The 22,396-nt window shown below is 55.7% G+C and overlaps 1 protein-coding gene across 1 annotated transcript in view; it reads right to left on the bottom strand.

The window, feature by feature from the left end:
- The window catches only part of Muc16 (mucin 16, cell surface associated), a 98,753-nt gene extending 79,167 nt beyond the window's left edge, over positions 1–19,586 (bottom strand). Inside the window, exons 1-8 of the mRNA XM_077110359.1 lie at positions 19,341–19,586; positions 16,763–17,048; positions 15,555–16,048; positions 13,741–14,207; positions 7,244–8,301; positions 6,156–6,403; positions 2,670–3,168; positions 969–1,082 (exon numbers count right to left, since the gene is read on the bottom strand). Coding sequence (XP_076966474.1) covers positions 969–1,082; positions 2,670–3,168; positions 6,156–6,403; positions 7,244–8,301; positions 13,741–14,207; positions 15,555–16,048; positions 16,763–17,048; positions 19,341–19,586 — 3,412 coding nt within the window. The remainder of the gene's footprint in view (positions 1–968; positions 1,083–2,669; positions 3,169–6,155; positions 6,404–7,243; positions 8,302–13,740; positions 14,208–15,554; positions 16,049–16,762; positions 17,049–19,340) is intronic.
- Positions 19,587–22,396: the final 2,810 nt, after the last annotated feature.

The raw sequence follows: 22,396 nt of genomic DNA, 5'->3' as shown, positions 1-22,396 counted from the left end.
ACCTTTAACCACACGGTGAGGAGGACCCCTGCTAAGTACACCTGTACCTCTTACAGTTACGTGGAATGATAATACCACAGAGTGGTAAGCATCTCTCAGAGGAAAAGATGATGCCATCACCTAACCTTCTTAAAGCCCGGAGTGAACAAAATCCTAAACAGGTTTCTTTACAGGGCTTCTCAGAGCTTTTATTATGCCTATGCACACGGCCGCTCTAAGAAGGAGCAACATGTATGCTAAACCTCTTGGACCACAAACTTCTTGGTCCTTTTGTTCAGAGGTAGCCAAGCATTACGAAGGCTTAGGAGGTTTTCTGCAACCCACCTCCAGCCTTATCTCCCACTGACCACATACATCTCATACTTGAGCAAAGCATCACTACTATGATTTAGTCCTACCCAGCTATTCCTGGGTTTCACTTCTCTTTGTGCCTAATGTGCCGCTCTGTCCTGCATCTAGTAGGTCTTCCTCCACTCCCCCTGTCTTCCTGGCAAACTCCTATTCATCCTGTACAACCCAAGGCAAATGTTCCCTCCTCCGTGAAGCTTTCCCTCTGTGGTTCCACTGTGCCTTCATGACATACTTTTAAACTTACAACATAGTTATGTTCCTTTGCCGTCTCTCATGGACGCAATACCAAAATATTTTCATCCTGCGCTTCCTTGATTTATACCAGAGTGTCAGGCATGCAGTGAGTTATCAGTAGAGGTCTTGAGAATTAAGGTAAACCGGGTCAAATTCTCTGACCTTGAACATCTCTGACCTTGAACTAAAGACCCTCAGCATTGCTCTGAAGAGAAGAAAAGTGGCAGCACCCACCCAGTCACCACGAGACAAAGATCCAGCTGAGACAGGGAGATTCGTGACAGGTCACACACGATTCTCCTTCCAAAGAAGTCAGCTTCGAGGCTGGGGTCGGAGGCCAGGGCACAGGTGGGGTTTCTAGGAAGCGAACCAGTCAAACCTACCTGTAGAACCAGCAGGTGATGTGGCTGCCAGAAGGTCCCCGACGGGTCCCGCGGTGCCTCTGGGGGCCGCTCCGTTGGGTTTCTTTGTGTGCCGCTCCACAGGGTCGTCGGGTTCTATAGGAGAGGGTAGGGAGAAAACTGGGGTAACTCATCTCACCCAGAAGGAGCCCATGTCCATGTGTGTCCACGCCATCACTCTGCCCCTCATGTCCTTCTGTACGAACTCACGCCAGGCCTGCATGTGACCTGTCCACAGACCCATCCATCTGCCCGTAGAGCCGCCCGTCCTTCGCCCAGGTCTAGACCTGACCGCCTTCTCTTCCATCTTTGCTTCCTTTTAACCCTTTCTCCCCCGCTGCCCACCCTTCGCCTTTCCCTTGTCCCTCTCTCCCTTTCCCCTCTCCTCTTCAATCTTTACTCCATCCCATCATCCTTCCACCGTCTTTCCTACCGTTTCAACTGCCTTCAGGGCTGCCTTCTTTCTCTCCTGCCTTCTGTTCCTCCATCTCTCCATTCTTTCCCTCCTCCCTCCATCCGGCCACACCTTCACCTTCCTGCCAGCTCACGCACCTCTTGCTTAATCAACACTCATGCCCTAACTGGGGAACCGGGGCTCGGAGACGTGGGCTGGGAATTGTCCAAGCCAGCTGGGGGGAGGGGATCACATTAGGATCCTGGGGAGACACAGTAGTGAAGCAGGTGCTGGGCTAGTCGGAGGGCCTCTTTGGATTTGTGTCCAGAACAAGAACTGGGGATCAGCTCAACCCTTTCAGAAGAAGAGACTCTCCAAGAGGTTTGTTCCCTGATGGGTTGCTCTCTGGGAAGTGGCGTTTTCCTGTCCCCAGGTCCATCCCACATCCCTGAGTACCCTGTTTCTCCAGGTTTCATGTGCTCACCTCTGATCTCACTTACGCCTGTTTGGACTCTTCTCCCCTACAGAAACATGCTCCACTCAAAGGTGAAACCTCTCTCTCGTACCTTTGCATTATTTGAGCTCTTCTCTTAGTCCCCTAACCTCAGGGATACACCCTTCATTAGAATCTCTGAGGATCCCCATGTTGCCAAAAACACTTCACGGCCCATTTCAACATGGCCTGCCGTTTAGTAGCATTTGACAGAACTTATCTTTTCTCCCTAAAACGGCACCCTCCGGTGGCTTCAGAGATCCTAAGAATCTCTTGCTTTTCTAGCTACCTCTGAGCATTCTGGTTTAGCCTAAGGGTTAACAGCACGGATCCCTAGTGCTACATAGTCTGAGTTCTTATTCTAGTTCTGTAACTTATCATCTTTGTTACCTTGAGCAGGTAACTTCTCTGCATCTCACAACTTCTTCACCTGCAAAAGAGGCTCGTGAAGAGCCCCCACTCCAAATAATGTTGTAATGAGGATTTAAAACCTTAATGAAAAAGTGCTTAATGTGGAATACATGCTATAAACATTAGCTGTCATCCTCCTCCTCCTCATCAGTAGTAGCAATAGCAGAGCATCTGTCATGGGTCATAATTTTTCCACCACTTGCTTATCACCTGTGCTTCCCCATGCCTAGCCCAGCGCTTGGAGTTGAAATGAGAGTAACAGATGTTTGCAAAAAGAAATTCAGGTACAGGAAATACTCCTCATTATTTTCCTTTTCCCTCTTAGGAAAATGCTATTTCCTATGATCTTCTCATGAGTAGGTGTGTAGGAGATATAGGTCCTTACTTGTCAAATGGGTGGAGGGTGAAGGAACTGCAAAAGCACTTGTATCTGTTTTTGAGTCAATACTCTCAATTGCTCTGATATTCAAAGTGGATGATACAGATGTCTTGACTGGCTGGGTGCTGGACTCCAACCCACTGAGCGTAATCAAGGATCCTTCAGTAGGGAGGCTGTCTGTCCCAAGATGGGTAGTGGGAGAGGAAGTAATCCGAGGGAGGGCTGGGCTGGTTGAAGAGCCAGTCGTAGTGGAGACAGAAGAGGATAATGGTATAAAAGTGGATGAAGGCAAGTTCCCTGCAATGATGGACATAGTGGCATGGCCAGGTGAATGGGACCCTGCCCAGGATCTGGTGGTTGATGTCTCCCAGGTCAGGGTATCCTGTGTTGTATCCTTAGAAGGACTTGTGTGGGTGGTGATAGTTACTTCTGAAGAATCTGTCTTGGTGGAGGAGGCGAAGAGCCTGGCTATTGTCCCAGTGGAGAAGTCTGGAGAATTAGTGAACTGAGAAGGATAAGGGATGGGTGTTCTGGGAGAGGGAAGGATGTCTGTCTTGAAGACCACAGAACTGGCATCAGTGGGTACACTGTAAAAGAGACAGCTTGTATTTGTGCAGGAGTTGGTCTGATCAGAGGTGCTGGACTTTGTCAATTCAGGGGAAAAGGTAGACAATGACTCCATCTGAGTACTTGTAAGCTCAGAGGAGCTAGGCTTTGATGTGGAAATAAAGGTCTCCATTGTGGTGTAAGATGTAGCCCTGGGAGATGTTGATGTGGAAAGCTCTGAGTCAGATGACAGAGAGGACTGCGACTCCCGCCTAGAATTGGTGGGAGACACAGGAGCCAACACTGTGCTTGGGGGAGCATAATTATTGTGTAAGAGTGTGGTGGCTGGAGAAGAGGGAATGGTTTCCGGTGAGGATCTGGAGGAGGTGAGGGATGACATGCTTAGGGAGGAAACATGGTCAGGGGAAGGAGAGGAGGTCCCCGTGAGAAACAAAGTCGGAGAGTGACTGGAGAGAGTGGGCACTGCATCTGAGGACGTTGATGGAAGGGCCACAGGAGAGGCGCTAGAGCCGCGCTGCAAACCATAGCTTCTGGTTCCTGCGCTGACCATGGCCACCTCGGGGGAAACAGACACTGTGTGTAAATGGGAGGGACGCAGTGAAGTGGGGACATTCTCATATGCGGAGCTTGCACTGTGAGGTAGGCTGGCCATGGGCAAAGAGCTTGTGCCCAATGGACCCATACTTCCTGGCAGGGTGGTGGTGAGGACTGAGATCCTAGGACCCGTGAAAGAGGTCCTGGGTGACCCAGTGTTGACAGGTGTAAGAGGAGGGGATGACTCAACATGAGATGTCCCCAGAGGACTCACAGGAGAACTTTCATGCACAGAAAGGGTGCTCTGAGGGGGACTGGGCGAGATGAGCTACTGAAAGGGGTGGCCTTCTCCGAAGGTGCAAGGAACTTTGTGACAGTGGAAAGGACCTTGGATGCCGAGGTGGTCATGGTGGGTTGAGAACCAGTGGAGAGTGACGGAAGAGACTGTGGTTCAGAACTCTGAGATTGAGGTTCAGAGCTTGTGTTTGGAGTGAGGTCCCTTGACACCTCCAGCATGATGGTCCTACTGCCAGTCCCAGTGGAGGCTGCCTGGCTGACAGGCTGTGTGCCTGTGTTGGAGAAGGTGTGGTCATGGTTCCCAGTGGTGACGAAGATGGGGGCTGGAGACCCAGGTGGGTAGGGAGTGGATGCTTCTGGGCTTCCCGACAATGGAGAGATACCATCCTCACTGGTGAGGATCAAAAGGGCTGGAGACCCAGGCCAGGGGGGAGTGGATTCTCCTGGGGAGGGGGCTCCAGGGGTCTTGGAGGCACTGACGAGTGTCACCCTTGTGGATTCTGCAGGGCTGCTTTCCTGCAAAGGTGGGTTTCTTGGAGATAATGGAGTGTGAGAGGAAGTGCTCCCCAGAAGGGTGGAGTGTGAGTGCGGAGACGTCTGTGGCCCAGGGCTGAGTGTCCACTGTGCAGTGGTCACCTGTGGAGGAAGTGAGTGTGGAGAGACAGAGGAGTGTGACTGGGTTGCCATTGTGTTGGTACCGGCAGGTGTCACCTTAGTGTTTGTGGACACATGAGTTGTGTGTGGAGAGGGAGCAGCCTGGGAAGTATCCAGGCTGTTGTGATCCTGGGCAGTGGTACTGGGATGTGGGCTGGTGATGGGCAGAGAGCCTGTCCTCCATGCCTGTGTGGTTCCTGGCAGGGTGGTGATGAAGACTGAGGTCAAAGATCTCGTTGTGGAGGACCTGGGTGTCCCAGTGTGGGGAGCTGTAGGAGGAGGGGAGGAGACGCTATGGGATGTCCCCTGGGAACCCGCAGGCCTGCTCTGTGTCCCTGAGAGGTTGCTTTTGGGGGACAGAGTTCCAGAGGAAGAGGTGGAAGGAGTGTCCCCCTGTGAGTGTGGAAGTGTGTGTTTGGTAGTGGAGTGGTTCTTGAGAGCATTGGTGGCCATGGTTGGTTGTGAAGGAGCAGAGGGTGAGGAAAAGGATTCTGGTGGAGACCTGGTGGTTTCCTGGCTGGAGAGGGCTGTGTGTGGAGGGGCAGAGGTTGGTTCAGGTCCTGTGCCCTGTGTGTCATTAGAAATCACAGTCCCACTGCCAGTCCCAGTGGGAAGGGGGCTGGTGACAGACTGTGTGTTGGTGCTGGATTCTGTAGTGTCCTCTTCATGGACTGTGGAACCAGGTGAGTAGGGAATGGATCCTTCTGGGGTTGAAGCAGGATGTGCCCATGGAACACTGGTTTGAGGGTCCTTCTGAGGTCCTTGAGGGCTGCTTGTCATCACAGGTGAGGTTCTCTGAGGGGTTGGAGGGTGAGAGGAAATGCTCCTCAGAGGGGAGTGTGCTGAGTGTGAAGCCATCTGGGACCCAGTGCTGAGTTCCCACTGTGTAGGGCTTTTGAGTGAAGGATGTGACCCTGTGGAGGCAAGGGACTGTTCTTGGGGTCCAGATGTGGTCCCTTCACTGGTCACTGCCTCTTCTGTGGAAACTTGACTTGGTGGTGGAGTGAGAGTGGTCAGGTTAGTGTCCAGGGTCTTCTGTGGCCGGGTGGTGGTCCTCACTTGCAGGCTGGAGGTGGGTGGAGAGCTTGTCCTGGATGTCTGCATGAGTCCTGGCTGTGAGTAGGTGAGGTCTGAGGACCCAGGGCCTGGTGAGGTGGATCTGGGTGACCCAGTGTGGAGAGGTGTATTAGGAGGGGACGAGTCAACAGGGGACGTCCCCAGAGAGCTTACAGGGTGTCTTGGATTCTCAGAAAGGGTGCTTTCAGGTGGCTCTGGACCAGAAGAGCTGCTGGAAGGGGTGGCCCTCTCTGAGGGTGCAAGGGACGTTGTGACAGTGGAAAGGATCTTGGAGGCCGTGGTGGTCATGGTGGGGTGTGACCCAGTGGAGGGTGAGGGAAGGGACTGTGGTTGAGACCTAGAGGTTTCCACGCTGGTTATTGCCCTCTCAGGAGGTGCAGAGCTTGTGTTGGGTGTGAGGTCCTTGGGCACCTCCTGCATGGTGGTCCTACTGCCAGTCCCAGGGGAGACTGCCTGGCTGACAGCTTGTGGGGCCGTGTTGGGGAAGGTAGGGACATCGTCCTCAGTGGTGAGGAAGATGGGGGCTGGAGTCCCAGGTGAGGAAGGAGTGGATGCTTCTCGACCTCGTGACAATGTAGAAATATCGTCCTCAGTGGTGAGGAAGATGGGGGCTGGAGTCCCAGGCCAGGGGGGAGTGGATGGTTTTGGGGAGGACACATCAGGAGTCCTGGAGGCACTGACGAGTGTCACCCTTGTGGATTCTGCAGGGCTGCTTTCCTGCAAAGGTGGGTTTCTTGGAGATAATGGAGTGTGAGAGGAAGTGCTCCCCAGAAGGGTGGAGTGTGAGTGCGGAAACGTCTGTGGCCCAGGGCTGAGTGTCCACTGTGCAGCAGTCTCCTGTGGAAGAAGTGAGTGTGGAGAGGCAGAGGAGTGTGCCTGGGTTCCCAGTGTGGTGGTTCCTGTAGGTGTCACCACAGTGTCCATGGACACATGAGTTGTGTGTGGAGTAGGAGCCTCCCAGGAAGTATCCAGGCTGTTGTGATCCTGGGCAGTGGTCCTGGGATGTGGGCTGGTGATGGGCAGAGAGCCTGTCCTCCATGTCTGTGTGGTTCTTGGCAGAACTGTGGTGAGGACTGAGGTCAAAGATCTCGTTGTGGAGGACCTGGGTGTCCCAGTGCGGAGAGGTGTAGGAGGAGGGGAGGAGACGCTATGGGATGTCCCCTGGGAACCCGCAGGCCTGTTCTCTGTCCCTGAGAGGTCGATTTTTGGGGCCAGTGTTCCAGAAGAGGAGGTGGGAAGTGTGTTCCCCTGTGAGTGTGGAAGTGTGTGTTTGGTAGTGGAGTGGTTCTTGAGAGCATTGGTGGCCATGGTTGGTTGTGAAGAAGCAGAGGGTGAGGAAAAGGATTCCGGTGGAGACCTGGTGGTTTCCTGGCTGGAGAGGGCTGAGTGTGGAGGGGCAGAGGTTGGTTCAGGTCCTGTGCCCTGTGTGTCATTAGAAATCACAGTCCCACTGCCAGTCCCAGTGGGAAGGGGGCTGGTGAGAGACTGTGTGTTGGTGCTGGATTCTGTAGTGTCCTCTTCATGGACTGTGGAACCAGGTGAGTAGGGACTGGATCCTTCTGGGGTTGAAGCAGGATGTGCCCATGGAACGCTGGTTTGAGGGTCCTTCTGAGGTCCTTGAGGGCTGCTTGTCGTCACAGGTGAGGTTCTCTGAGGGGTTGGAGGGTGAGAGGAAATGCTCCTCAGAGGGGAGTTTGCTGAGTGTGAAGCCATCTGGGACCCAGTGCTGAGTTCCCACTGTGTAGGGCTTTTGAGTGAAGGATGTGACCCTGTGGAGGCAGGGGACTGTTCTTGGGGTCCAGATGTGGTCCCTTCACTGGTCACTGCCTCTTCTGTGGAAACTTGACTTGGTGGTGGAGTGAGAGTGGTCAGGTTAGTGTCCAGGGTCTTCTGTGCCCGGGTGGTGGTACTTGCTGGCTGGCTGGAGGTGGGTGGAGAGCTTGTGCTGGATGTCTGCATGAGTCCTGGCTGGGGGGTGGTGAGTCCTGGTAAGGTGATACTGTGCGACACAGTCTGGACAGATGTAATAGCAGGGGAGAAGTCAACAGGGAAAGTCCCCAGAGCACTTACAGGGTGTCCTGGATTCTCAGAAAGGGTTCTTTCAGGTGGAACGGGTCCAGAAGAGCTGCTGGAAGTGGTGGCCTTCTCTGAGGGTGCAAGAGACGCTGTGACAGTGGAAAGGATCTTGGATGCCGTGGTGGTCATGGTGGGTTGTGACCCAGCGGAGGGTGATGGAAGGGACTGTGGTTGAGACCTGGAGGTTTCCACGCTGATCAGGGTGCTCTGTGGAGGTGCAGAGCTTGTGTTGGGAGTGAGGTCCCTTGACACCTCCAGCATGATGGTCCTACTGCCAGTCCCAGTGGAGGCTGCCTGGCTGACAGGCTGTGTGCCTGTGTTGGAGAAGGTGTGGTCATGGTTCCCAGTGGTGAGGGAGATGGGGGCTGGAGACCCAGGTGGGTAGGGAGTGGATGCTTCTGGGCTTCCCGACAATGGAGAGATACCATCCTCACTGGTGAGGATCAAAAGGGCTGGAGACCCAGGCCAGGGGGGAGTGGATTCTCCTGGGGAGGGGGCTCCAGGGGTCTTGGAGGCACTGACGAGGGTCACCCTTGTGGATTCTGCAGGGCTGCTTTCTTGCAAAGGTGGGTTTCTTGGAGATAATGGAGTGTGAGAGGAAGTGCTCCCCAGAGGGGTGGAGTGTGAGTGTGGAGACGTCTGTGGCCCAGGGCTGACTGTCCACTGTGCAGTGGTCACCTGTGGAGCAAGTGAGTGTGGAGAGACAGAGGAGTGTGACTGGGTTGCCATTGTGTTGGTACCGGCAGGTGTCACCTTAGTGTTTGTGGACACATGAGTTGTGTGTGGAGAGGGAGCAGCCTGGGAAGTATCCAGGCTGTTGTGATCCTGGGCAGTGGTCCTGGGATGTGGGCTGGTGATGGGCAGAGAGCCTGTCCTCCATGCCTGTGTGGTTCCTGGCAGGGTGGTGGTGAAGACTGAGGTCAAAGATCTCGTTGTGGAGGACCTGGGTGTCCCAGTGTGGGGAGCTGTAGGAGGAGGGGAGGAGACGCTATGGGATGTCCCCTGGGAACCCGCAGGCCTGCTCTGTGTCCCTGAGAGGTTGCTTTTGGGGGACAGAGTTCCAGAGGAAGAGGTGGGAGGAGTGTCCCCCTGTGAGTGTGGAAGTGTGTGTTTGGTAGTGGAGTGGTTCTTGAGAGCATTGGTGGCCATGGTTGGTTGTGAAGGAGCAGAGGGTGAGGAAAAGGATTCTGGTGGAGACCTGGTGGTTTCCTGGCTGGAGAGGGCTGTGTGTGGAGGGGCAGAGGTTGGTTCAGGTCCTGTTCCCTGTGTGTCATTAGAAATCACAGTCCCACTGCCAGTCCACGTGGGAAGAGGGCTGGTGAGAGACTGTGTGTTGGTGCTGGATTCTGTAGTGTCTTCTTCATGGACTGTGGAACCAGGTGAGTAGGGACTGGATCCTTCTGGGGTTGAAGCAGGGTGTGCCCATGGAACAATGGTTTGAGGGTCCTTCTGAGGTCCTTGAGGGCTGCTTGTCATCACAGGTGAGGTTCTCTGAGGGGTTGGAGGGTGAGAGGAAATGCTCCTCAGAGGGGAGTTTGCTGAGTGTGAAGCCATCTGGGACCCAGTGCTGAGTTCCCACTGTGTAGGGCTTTTGAGTGAAGGATGTGACCCTGTGGAGGCAGGGGACTGCTCTTGGGGTCCAGATGTGGTCCCTTCACTGGTCACTGCCTCTTCTGTGGAAACTTGACTTGGTGGTGGAGTGAGAGTGGTCAGGTTAGTGTCCAGGGTCTTCTGTGCCCAGGTGGTGGTCCTCACTTGCAGGCTGGTGATGGGTGGAGAGCTTGTCCTGGATGTCTGCATGAGTCCTGGCTGTGAGTAGGTGAGGTCTGAGAACCCAGGGCCTGGTGAGGTGGATCTGGGTGACCCAGTGTGGAGAGGTGTATTAGGAGGGGACGAGTCAACAGGGGACGTCTCCAGAGAGCTTACAGGGTGTCTTGGATTCTCAGAAAGGGTGCTTTCAGGTGGCTCTGGACCAGAAGAGCTGCTGGAAGGGGTGGCCCTCTCTGAGGGTGCAAGGGACGTTGTGACAGTGGAAAGGATCTTGGGTGCCGTGGTGGTCATGGTGGGGTGTGACCCAGTGGAGGGTGAAGGGAGGGACTCTGGTTGAGACCTGGAGGTTTCCACGCTGGTTATTGCCCTCTGTGGAGGTGCAGAGCTTGTGTTGGGTGTGAGGTCCTTGGACACCTCCTGCATGGTGGTCCTACTGCCAGTCCCAGGTGAGACTGCCTTGCTGACAGCTTGTGGGGCTGTGTTGGGGAAGGTAGCGACATCGTCCTCAGTGGTGAGGAAGATGGGGGCTGGAGACCCAGGCCAGGGGGGAGTGGATGGTTTTGGGGAGGACACATCAGGAGTCCTGGAGGCACTGACGAGTGTCACCCTTGTGGATTCTGCAGGGCTGCTTTCCTGCAAAGGTGGGTTTCTTGGAGATAATGGAGTGTGAGAGGAAGTGCTCCCCAGAAGGGTGGAGTGTGAGTGCGGAAACATCTGTGGCCCAGGGCTGACTGTCCACTGTGCAGTGGTCTCCTGTGGAAGAAGTGAGTGTGGAGAGGCAGAGGAGTGTGCCTGGGTTCCCAGTGTGGTGGTTCCTGTAGGTGTCACCACAGTGTCCATGGACACATGAGTTGTGTGTGGAGTGGGAGCCTCCCAGGAAGTATCCAGGCTGTTGTGATCCTGGGCAGTGGTCCTGGGATGTGGGCTGGTGATGGGCGGAGAGCCTGTCCTCCATGCCTGTGTGGTTCTTGGCAGAACTGTGGTGAGGACTGAGGTCAAAGATCTCGTTGTGGAGGACCTGGGTGTCCCAGTGCGGAGAGGTGTAGGAGGAGGGGAGGAGACGCTATGGGATGTCCCCTGGGAACCCGCAGGCCTGTTCTCTGTCCCTGAGAGGTCGATTTTTGGGGCCAGTGTTCCAGAAGACGAGGTGGGAGGAGTGTCCCTCTGTGAGTGTGGAAGTGTGTGTTTGGTAGTGGAGTGGTTCTTGAGAGCATTGGTGGCCATGGTTGGTTGTGAAGAAGCAGAGGGTGAGGAAAAGGATTCTGGTGGAGACCTGGTGGTTTCCTGGCTGGAGAGGGCTGTGTGTGGAGGGGCAGAGGTTGGTTCAGGTCCTGTGCCCTGTGTGTCATTAGAAATCACAGTCCCACTGCCAGTCCACGTGGGAAGGGGGCTGGTGAGAGACTGTGTGTTGGTGCTGGATTCTGTAGTGTCCTCTTCATGGACTGTGGAACCAGGTGAGTAGGTTCTGGATCCTTCTGGGGTTGAAGCAGGGTGTGCCCATGGAACACTGGTTTGAGGGTCCTTCTGAGGTCCTTGAGGGCTGCTTGTCATCACAGGTGAGGTTCTCTGAAGGGTTGGAGGGTGAGAGGAAATGCTCCTCAGAGGGGAGTTTGCTGAGTGTGAAGCCATCTGGGACCCAGTGCTGAGTTCCCACTGTGTAGGGCTTTTGAATGAAGGATGTGACCCTGTGGAGGCAGGGGACTGTTCTTGGGGTCCAGATGTGGTCACTTCACTGGTCACTGCCTCTTCTGTGGAAACTTGACTTGGTGGTGGAGTGAGAGTGGTCAGGTTAGTGTCCAGGGTCTTCTGTGCCCGGGTGGTGGTACTTGCTGGCTGGCTGGAGGTGGGTGGAGAGCTTGTGCTGGATGTCTGCATGATTCCTGGCTGGGGGGTGGTGAGTCCTGGTAAGGTGAATCTGTGCGACACAGTCTGGACAGATGTAATAGCAGGGGAGAAGTCAACAGGGAAAGTCCCCAGAGCACTTACAGGGTGTCTTGAATTCTCAGAAAGGGTTCTTTCAGGTGGAACGGGTCCAGAAGAGCTGCTGGAAGTGGTGGCCCTCTCTGAGGGTGCAAGAGACGTTGTGACAGTGGAAAGGATCTCAGATGGCACTGTGGTTATGGTTGGTTGTGACCCAGCGGAGGGTGATGGAAGGGACTGTGGTTGAGACCTGGAGGTTTCCACGCTGATCAGGGTGCTCTGTGGAGGTGCAGAGCTTGTGTTTGGAGTGAGGTCCCTTGACACCTCCAGCATGATGGTCCTACTGCCAGTCCCAGTGGAGACTGCCTGGCTGACAGGCTGTGTGCCTGTGTTGGAGAAGGTGTGGTCATGGTTCCCAGTGGTGACGAAGATGGGGGCTGGAGACCCAGGTGGGTAGGGAGTGGATGCTTCTGGGCTTCCCGACAATGGAGAGATACCATCCTCACTGGTGAGGATCAAAAGGGCTGGAGACCCAGGCCAGGGGGGAGTGGATTCTCCTGGGGAGGGGGCTCCAGGGGTCTTGGAGGCACTGACCAGTGTCACCTTTGTGGATTCTGCAGGGCTGCTTTCCTGCAAAGGTGGGTTTCTTGGAGATAATGGAGTGTGAGAGGAGGTGCTCCCCAGAAGGGTGGAGTGTGAGTGCGGAGACGTCTGTGGCCCAGGGCTGACTGTCCACTGTGCAGCAGTCTCCTGTGAAGGGAGTGAGTGTGGAGAGGCAGAGGAGTGTGCCTGGATTTTTGGTGTGGTCGTTCCTGCAGGGGTCACCACAGAGTCCATGGACACATGAGTAGATTGTGAAGTGGGAGCCTCCTGGGATGTGGCCAGGCTGTCGTGATCCTGGGCAGTGGTTCTAGGATGTGGGCTGGTGATGGGCAGAGAGCCTGTCCTCCATGCCTGTGTGGTTCCTGGCAGGGTGGTGGTGAAGACTGAGATTGAAGAGCTGGTTGTGGAGGACCTGGGTGTCCCAGTGTGGAGAGGTGTAGGAGGAGGGGAGGAGACACTATGGGATGTCCCCTGGGAACCCGCAGGCCTGCTCTGTGTCCCTGAGAGGTTGCTTTTGAGGGACAGAGTTCTAGAGGAGGAAGTGGGAGGAGTGTCCCCCTGTGAGTGTGGAAGTGTGTGTTTGGTAGTGGAGTGGTTCTTGAGAGCATTGGTGGCCATGGTTGGTTGTGAAGGAGCAGAGGGTGAGGAAAAGGATTCTGGTGGAGACCTGGTGGTTTCCTGGCTGGAGAGGGCTGTGTGTGGAGGGGCAGAGGTTGGTTCAGGTCCTGTGCCCTGTGTGTCATTAGAAATCACAGTCCCACTGCCAGTCCCAGTGGGAAGGGGGCTGGTGAGAGACTGTGTGTTGGTGCTGGATTCTGTAGTGTCTTCTTCATGGACTATGGAACCAGGTGAGTAGGTTCTGGATCCTTCTCGGGTTGAAGCAGGATGTGCCCATGGAACACTGGTTTGAGGGTCCTTCTGAGGTCCTTGAGGGCTGCTTGTCGTCACAGGTGAGGTTCTCTGAGGGGTTGGAGGGTGAGAGGAAATGCTCCTCAGAGGGGAGTGTGCTGAGTGTGAAGCCATCTGGGACCCAGTGCTGAGTTCCCACTGTGTAGGGCTTTTGAGTGAAGGATGTGACCCTGTGGAGGCAGGGGACTGCTCTTGGGGTCCAGATGTGGTCCCTTCACTGGTCACTGCCTCTTCTGTGGAAACTTGACTTGGTGGTGGAGTGAGAGTGGTCAGGTTAGTGTCCAGGGTCTTCTGTGCCCGGGTGGTGGTCCTCACTTGCAGGCTGGAGGTGGGTGGAGAGCTTGTCCTGGATGGCTGCATGATTCCTGGCTGTGAGTAGGTGAGGTCTGAGGACCCAGGGCCTGGTGAGGTGGATCTGGGTGACCCAGTGTTGAGAGGTGTAATAGGAGGGGACGAGTCAACAGGGGAAGTCCCCAGAGAGCTTACAGGGTGTCTTGGATTCTCAGAAAGGGTGATTTCAGGTGGCACTGGACCAGAAGTTCTGCTGGAAGGGGTGGCCCTCTCTGAGGGTGCAAGAGACGTTGTGACAGTGGAAAGGATCTTGGAGGCCGTGGTGGTCATGGTGGGGTGTGACCCAGTGGAGGGTGAAGGAAGGGACTGTGGTTGAGACCTGGAGGTTTCCACGCTGGTTATTGCCCTCTGTGGAGGTGCAGAGCTTGTGTTGGTTGTGAGGTCCTTGGACACCTCCTGCATGGTGGTCCTACTGCCAGTCCCAGTGGAGACTGCCTGGCTGACAGCTTGTGGGGCCGTGTTGGGGAAGGTAGGGACATCGTCCTCAGTGGTGAGGAAGATGGGGGCTGGAGTCCCAGGTGAGGAAGGAGTGGATGCTTCTCGACCTCGCAACAATGTAGAAATGTTGTCCTCAGTGGTGAGGAAGATGGGGGCTGGAGACCCAGGTGAGGAAGGAGTGGATGCTTCTCGACCTCGCGACAATGTAGAAATGTTGTCCTCAGTGGTGAAGAAGATGGGTGCTGGAGACCCAGGCCATGGGGGAGTGGATTCTCCTGGGGAGGAGGCTCCAGGGGCCTTGGAGGCACTGATGAGGGTCACCTTTGTGGATTCTGCAGGGCTGCTTTCCTGCAAAGGTGAGTTTCTTGGAGATAATGAAGTGTGAGAGGAAGTGCTCCCCAGAAGGGTGGAGTGTGAGTGGGGAAACATCTGTGGCCCAGGGCTGAGTGTCCACTGTGCCGTGGTCTCCTGTGAAGGAAGTGATTGTGGTGAGATAGAGGAGTGTGCCTGGGTTCTCGGTTTGGTGGTTCCTGCACGGGTCACTGCAGTGTTCGTATACACATGAGTTGTGTGTGGAGTGGGAGCAGCCCAGGAAGTGGCCAGGCTGTTGTGATCCTGGGCAGTGGTCCTGGTGTGTGGGCTGGTGATGGACAGAGAGCCTGTTCTCCATGCCTGTGTTGTTCGAGGCAGGGTGGTGGTGAGGATTGAGGTTGAAGAGCTCCTTTTGGAGGTCCTAGGTGTCCAAGTGTGGAGAGATGTAGGAGGATGGGAGGAGATGCTATGGGATGTCCCCTGAGAACCTGCAGGACTACCCTGTGTCCCTGAGAGGTCAATATTGTGGGCCAGAGTTCCAGAGGAGGAGGTGGGAGGAGTGTCCCTCTGTGAGTGTGGAAGTGTGTGTTGGGTCGTGGAGTGGTTCTTGAGAGCATTGGTGGCCATGGTTGGTTGTGAAGGAGCAGATGGTGAGGAAAAGGATTCTGGTGGAGACCTGGTGGTGTCCTGGCTGGAGAGGGCTGAGTGTGGAGGGGCAGAGGTTGGTTCAGGTCCTATGTGCCTTGTGTCTTCAGAAATCATGGTCCCACTGCCAGTCCACGTGGGAAGGGGGCTGGTGAGAGTCTGTGTGTTGGTACCGAATTCCACAGTGTTCTCTTCATGGAGTGTGGAATGAGGCAAGGAGGCAGAGGATCCTTCTTGGGCTGAAGCTGGAGGTGCCCCTGAAGCGCTGGTTTGAGGGCTGCTTACCGTCACGGGTGAGGCTCTCTCAGGTGTTGGAGGGTGAGTGGAAGTGCTCCCCAGAGGCATCTGTGGTGAGGTTGAAATCCTCTGGGAACCAGTGGAGATTACCTGATGTTCAGTGGTTTTGAGTGATGGACGTGACCCTGTGAAGGCAGGGGACTGTTCTTGGGATCCAGATGTGGTCACTTCTCCAGTCACTTCCCCGTCTGTGGAACCATGACGTGTTGTTGTGGTGTGAGTGGTCAGGTCAGTGTCCAGGGTCGTCTGTGCCTGGGCAGTGGTCCTGGGATGTGGGCTGGTGATGGGTAGTGAGCCTGTCCTCGGTGTCTGCATGATTCCTGGCTGAGTGGTGGCGAGCTCTGAGAACCCAGGACCTGCTGAGGAGGTCCTGGGCCACCCGGTGTTGAGAGGTGTAAGTGGAGGGGACGAGTCAACATGGGATGTCCCCAGAGGACTCACAGAGTGTCTTTGATTCACAGACTGGGAGCCCTCAGGTGGCACTGGACCAGAATAGCTGCTGGAAGGGGTGGCCATCTCTGAGGGTGCAAGAGACGCTGTGACAGTAGAAAGGATCTTGGGTGCAGCCATGGTCAGGGTGGGTGGTGACTTAGCTGAGAGTGACAGAAGGGACTGTGGTTGAGACCTGGAGGTTTCCACGCTGATCAGGGTGCTCTGTGGAGGTGTAGAGCTTGTGTTGGGAGTGAGGTCCCTTGACACCTCCAGCATGATGGTCCTAGTGCCAGTCCCAGTGGAGACTGCCTGGCTGACAGGCTGTGTGCCTGTGTTGGAGAAGGTGTGGTCATGGTTCCCAGTGGTGAGGAAGATGGGGGCTGGAGACCCAGACGAGGAAGGAGTAGATTCCCCTGGGGTAGAAGCAACAGGGGCGATGGAGGCACTGCTCAGAGTCACCTTGGCAGATTCCCCAGGGCTGCTTTCTTGCAAAGGTGGGTTTCCTGAAGATAATGGAGTGTGAGAAGAAGTACTCCCAAGAAGGGTTGCGTGTGAGTGCAGTAATGTATGTGACCCAGGAGTGACAGTCTTGTGTGCAGACATTTGGTGTAAAGGACATAACCCTGTAGAAGCGTGAGACTCTTGGTGAGGTCCAGATGAAGTCACTGCACTCGTCCCTGCTGCATCAGTGGACATAGGAATCGGGGGTGGAGTGTGAGCTGTCAGGCTAGTGTGCAGGCTGGCCTGTGCCTGGGCAGTGGTCCTTCCCTGGGTGCTGGTGTCGGGCAGAGAGCTTGTCCTCGATGGGTGCGTGATTCCTGGATGGGTGTTGGTGCGGTCTGAGTTCCTAGAGTCTGGTGAGGAGGTCCTGGGCCACCCACTGCTGACAGGTGTAAGAGGAGTGGAAGAGTCAATAATGGATGTCCCCAGAGGACTCACAGAGTGTCTTTGATTCACAAATTGGGTGCTCTGAGGTGGCACTGGGCCAGAAGAGCGGATGGAAGTGGTGGCCTTCTCTGAGGGTACAAGAGACGTTGAGAGAGTTGAAAGGATCTCGGATGGCACCGTGGTGATGGTTGGTTGTGACCCAGTGGAGGGTGATGGAAGGGACTGTGGTTGAGACTTGGTGGTTTCCACGCTGATCAGGGTGCTCTGTGGAGGTGCAGAGCTTGTGTTGGGAGTGAGGTCCCTTGACACCTCCATCATGATGGTCCTACTGCCAGTCCCAGGGGAGGCTGCCTGGCTGACAGGCTGTGTGCCTGTGTTGGAGAAGGTGTGGTCATGGTTCCCAGTGGTGAGGAAGATGGGGGCTGGAGACCCAGGTGGGTAGGGAGTGGATGCTTCTGGGCTTCCCGACAATGGAGAGATACCATCCTCACTGGTGAGGATCAAAAGGGCTGGAGACCCAGGCCAGGGGGGAGTGGATTCTCCTGGGGAGGAGGCTCCAGGGGCCTTGGAGGCACTGACGAGGGTCACCTTTGTGGATTCTGCAGGGCTGCTTTCCTGCAAAGGTGAGTTTCTTGGAGATAATGGAGTGTGAGAGGAAGTGCTCCCCAGAAGGGTGGAGTGTGAGTGCAGAAACGTCTGTGGCCCAGGGCTGACTGTCCACTGTGCCGCAGTGTCCTGTGAATGAAGTGCGTGTGGAGAGGCAGAGGAGTGAGCCTGGGTTTGCAGTGTGTTGGTTCCTGCAGGGGTTACTGCAGTGTCTGTGGACACATGAGTTGTGTGTGGAGTAGGAGCCACCCAGGAAGTGGCCAAGCTGTTGTGATCCTGGGCAGTGGTCCTGGTGTGTGGGCTGGTGATGGGTGGGGAGCCTGTCCTCCATGCCTGTGTGGTTCCTGGCAGGGTGGTGGAGAGGACTGAGGCCAAAGAGCTCGTTGTGGAGGACCTGGATGTCCCAGTGTGGAGAGCTCTAGGAGGAGGGGAGGAGACGCTATGGGATGTCCCCTGGGAACCCGCAGGCCTGCTCTGTGTCCCTGAGAGGTTGCTTTTCGGGGCCAGAGTTCCAGAGGAGGAGGTGGGAGGAGTGTCCCTCTGTGAGTGTGGAAGTGTGTGTTTGGTAGTGGAGTGGTTCTTGAGAGCATTGGTGGCCATGGTTGGTTGTGAAGGAGCAGATGGTGAGGAAAAGGATTCTGGTGGAGACCTGGTGGAGTCCTGGCTGGAGAGGGCTGAGTGTGGAGGGGCAGAGGTTGGTTCAGGTCCTATGTTCCTTGTGTCTTCAGAAATCATGGTCCCACTGCCAGTCCAAGTGGGAAGGGGGCTGGTGAGAGTCTGTGTGTTGGTACCTAATTCCACAGTGTTCTCTTCATGGAGTATGGAATGAGGCAAGGAGGCAGAGGATCCTTCTTGGGCTGAAGCTGGAGGTGCCCCTGAAGCGCTGGTTTGAGGGCTGCTTGCCGTCACGGGTGAGGCTCTCTCAGGTGTTGGAGGGTGAGTGGAAGTGCTCCCCAGAGGCATCTGTGGTGAGGTTGAAATCCTCTGGGAACCAGTGGAGATTGCCTGATATTCAGTGGTCTTCAATGATGGACGTGACCCTGTGAAGGCAGTGATTTGGTGTAAAGGACATAACCCTGTAGAAGCGTGAGACTCTTGGTGAGGTCCAGATGAAGTCACTGCACTCGTCACTGCTGCATCAGTGGACATTGGAATCGGGGGTGGAGTGTGAGCTGTCAGGCTAGTGTGCAGGCTGGCCTGTGCCTGGGCAGTGGTCCTTCCCTGGGTGCTGGTGTAGGGCAGAGAGCTTGTCCTCGATGGGTGCGTGATTCCTGGATGGGTGTTGGTGCGGTCTGAGTTCCTAGAGTCTGGTGAGGAGGTCCTGGGCCACCCACTGCTGACAGGTGTAAGAGGAGTGGAAGAGTCAATAATGGATGTCCCCAGAGGACTCACAGATTGTCTTTGATTCACAAACTGGGTGCTCTGAGGTGGCTCTGGGCCAGAAGAGCTGCTGGAAGTGGTGGCCTTCTCTGAGGGTGCAAGAGACGTTGAGAGAGTTGAAAAGTTCTCGGATGGCACCGTGGTGATGGTAGGTTGTGACCCAGCGGAGGGTGATGGAAGGGACTGTGGTTGAGACCTGGAGGTTTCCACGCTGATCAGAGTGCTCTGTGGAGGTGCAGAGCTTGTGTTTGGAGTGAGGTCCCTTGACACCTCCAGCATGATGGTCCTAGTGCCAGTCCCAGTGGAGACTGCCTGGCTGACAGGCTGTGTGCCTGTGTTGGAGAAGGTGTGGTCATGGTTCCCAGTGGTGAGGAAGATGGGGGCTGGAGACCCAGGTGGGTAGGGAGTGGATGCTTCTGGGCTTCCCGACAATGGAGAGATACCATCCTCACTGGTGAGGATCAAAAGGGCTGGAGACCCAGGCCAGGGGGGAGTGGATTCTCCTGGGGAGGAGGCTCCAGGGGTCTTGGAGGCACTGACCAGGGTCACCTTTGTGGATTCTGCAGGGCTGCTTTCCTGCAAAGGTGGGTTTCTTGGAGATAATGGAGTGTGAGAGGAAGTGCTCCCCAGAAGGGTGGAGTGTGAGTGGGGAAACGTCTGTGGCCCAGGGCTGACTGTCCACTGTGCAGTGGTCTCCTGTGAAGGAAGGGAGTTTGGAGAGGCAGAGGAGTGTGTCTGGGTTTGCAGTGTGTTGGTTCCTGCAGGGGTCACCACAGTGTTCGTGGACACATGAGTTGTGTGTGGAGTGGCAGCCACCCAGGAAGTGGCCAGCCTGTTGTGATCCTGGGCAGTGGTCCTGGTGTGTGGGCTGGTGATGGGCAGAGAGCCTGTCCTCCATGTCTGTGTGTTTCTTGGCAGAACTGTGGTGAGGACTGAGGTCAAAGATCTCGTTGTGGAGGACCTGGGTGTCCCAGTGCGGAGAGGTGTAGGAGGAGGGGAGGAGACGCTATGGGATGTCCCCTGGGAACCCGCAGGCCTGCTCTGTGTCCCTGAGAGGTTGCTTTTGGGGGACAGAGTTCCAGAAGAGGAGGTGGGAGGAGTGTCCCTCTGGGAGTGTGGAAGTGTGTGTTTGGTAGTGGAGTGGTTCTTGAGAGCATTGGTGGCCATGGTTGGTTGTGAAGGAGCAGAGGGTGAGGAAAAGGATTCTGGTGGAGACCTGGTGGTTTCCTGGCTGGAGAGGGCTGTGTGTGGAGGGGCAGAGGTTGGTTCAGGTCCTGTGCCCTGTGTGTCATTAGAAATCACAGTCCCACTTCCAGTCCCAGTGGGAAGGCGGCTGGTGAGACACTGTGTGTTGGTGCTGGATTCTGTAGTGTCCTCTTCATGGACTGTGGAACCAGGTGAGTAGGGAATGGATCCTTCTGGGGTTGAAGCAGGATGTGCCCATGGAACACTGGTTTGAGGGTCCTTCTGAGGTCCTTGAGGGCTGCTTGTCATCACAGGTGAGGTTCTCTGAGGGGTTGGAGGGTGAGAGGAAATGCTCCTCAGAGGGGAGTTTGCTGAGTGTGAAGCCATCTGGGACCCAGTGCTGAGTTCCCACTGTGTAGGGCTTTTGAGTGAAGCATGTGACCCTGTGGAGGCAGGGGACTGCTCTTGGGGTCCAGATGTGGTCACTTCACTGATCCCTGTCTCTTCTGTAGAAACTTTGCTTGTTGGTGGACCGTGAGCGGTCAGGGTAGTGTCCAGGTTCTTCTCTGCCCTGGTGGTAGTCCTCACTTGCAGGCTGGTGATGGGTGGAGAGCTTGTCCTGGATGTCTGCATGATTCCTGGCTGTGAGTAGGTGAGGTCTGAGAACCCAGGGCCTGGTGAGTAGGTCTTGGTGGACCCAGTGTTTAGAGGTGTGAGAGGAGGGGTCGATTCAATTTGGGATGTCCCCAGAGGACTCAAAGGATGCCTTTGATTTTCAGCAAGGGTGCTTTTAGGTGGCATTGGGCTGGAATAGCTGCTGGACGGGGTGGCCCTCTCTGAGGGTGCAGGAGACTTTGTGACAGTGGAAAGGATCCAGGATGCTGCAGTTGTCAGTGTGGGTTGAGACCCAGGGTCAGGTGATGGAAGGGACTGTGGTTGAGACCTGGTGGTTTCCACGCTGCTCATGGTGCTCTGTGAAGGTTCAGATCTTGTGTTTGGTGTGAGGTCCCTTGACACCTCCAGCATGATGGTCCTACTGCCAGTCCCAGTGGAGACTGCCTGGCTGACAGGCTGTGTGCCTGTGTTGGAGAAGGTGTGGTCACGGTTCCCAGTGGTGAGGAAGATGGGGGCTGGAGACCCAGACGAGGAAGGAGTAGATTCCCCTGGGGTAGAAGCAACAGGGGCGATGGAGGCAGTGCCCAGAGTCACCTTGGCTGATTCCCCAGGGCTGCTTTCTTGAAAAGGTGGGTTTCCTGAAGATAATGGAGTGTGAGAAGATGTACTCCCAAGAAGGGTGGCGTGTGACTGTAGTAATGTCTGTGACCCAGGGGTGACAGTCTTGTGTGCAGACATTTGGTGTAAAGGACATAACCCTGCAGAAGTGTGAGACTCTTGGTGAGGTCCAGATGAAGTCACTGCACTCGTCCCTGCTGCATCAGTGGACATAGGAATCGGGGGTGGAGTGTGAGCTGTCAGGCTAGTGTGCAGGCTGGCCTGTGCCTGGGCAGTGGTCCTTCCCTGGGTGCTGGTGTCGGGCAGAGAGCTTGTCCTCCATGGGTGCATGATTCCTGGATGGTTGTTGGTGCGGTCTGAGTTCCTAGAGTCTGGTGAGGAGGTCCTGGGCCACCCACTGCTGACAGGTGTAAGAGGAGTGGAAGAGTCAACATGGTATGTCCCCAGAGGACTCACAGATTGTCTTTGATTCACAAACTGGGTGCTCTGGGGTGGCACTGGGCCAGAAGAGCTGCTGGAAATGGTGACCTTCTCTGAGGGTGCAAGAGACGTAGTGACAGTGGAAAGGTTCTCGGATGGCACCGTAGTCATGGTTGGTTGTGACCCAGCAGAGGGTGATGGAAGGGACTGTGGTTGAGACCTGGAGGTTTCCACGCTGATCAGAGTGCTCTGTGGAGGTGCAGAGCTTGTGTTGGGAGTGAGGTCCCTTGAAACCTCCAGGATTATGGTCCCACTGCGAGTCCCAGTGGAGGCTGCCTGGCTGACAGGCTGTGTGCCTGTGTTGGAGAAGGTGTGGTCATGGTTCCCAGTGGTGAGGAAGATGGGGGCTGGAGACCCAGGTGGGTAGGGAGTGGATGCTTCTGGGCTTCCTGACAATGGAGAGATACCATCCTCACTGGTGAGGAACCAAAGGGCTGGAGACCCAGGCCAGGGGGGAGTGGATTCTCCTGGGGAGGACACATCAGGAGTCCTGGAGGCACTGACGAGTGTCACCCTTGTGGATTCTGCAGGGCTGCTTTCCTGCAAAGGTGGGTTTCTTGGAGATAATGGAGTGTGAGAGGAAGTGCTCCCCAGAGGGGTGGAGTGTGAGTGCGGAGACGTCTGTGGGCCAGGGGTGACTGTCCACTGTGCAGTGGTCACCTGTGAAGGAAGGGAGTGTGGAGAGGCAGAGGAGGGTGCCTGGATTGCTGTTGTGGTGGTTCTTGCAGGTGTCACCTCACTATCCATGGACACTTGAGTTGTGTGTGGAGTCGGAAAAGCCCTGGAAGTATCCAGGCTGTCATGAGCCTGGGCAGTGGTCCTGGTGTGTGGGCTGGTGATGGGCAGAGAGCCTGTCCTCCATGCCTGTGTGGTTCCTGGCAGGGTGGTGGTGAAGACTGAGGTCAAAGATCTCGTTGTGGAGGACCTGGGTGTCCCAGTGTGGGGAGCTGTAGGAGGAGGGGAGGAGACGCTATGGGATGTCCCCTGAGAACCCGCAGGCCTGCTCTGTGTCCCTGAGAGGTTGCTTTTGGGGGCCAGAGTTCCAGAAGAGGTGGTGGGAGGAGTGTACCTCTGTGAGA

This window comes from Callospermophilus lateralis, chromosome 1 (genome assembly GCF_048772815.1).
Source record: "Callospermophilus lateralis isolate mCalLat2 chromosome 1, mCalLat2.hap1, whole genome shotgun sequence".
Lineage (NCBI taxonomy): Eukaryota > Metazoa > Chordata > Mammalia > Rodentia > Sciuridae > Callospermophilus > Callospermophilus lateralis.
Note: the sequence above shows the minus strand (reverse complement) of the source record. Positions and strands in the feature narration are given on the sequence as shown.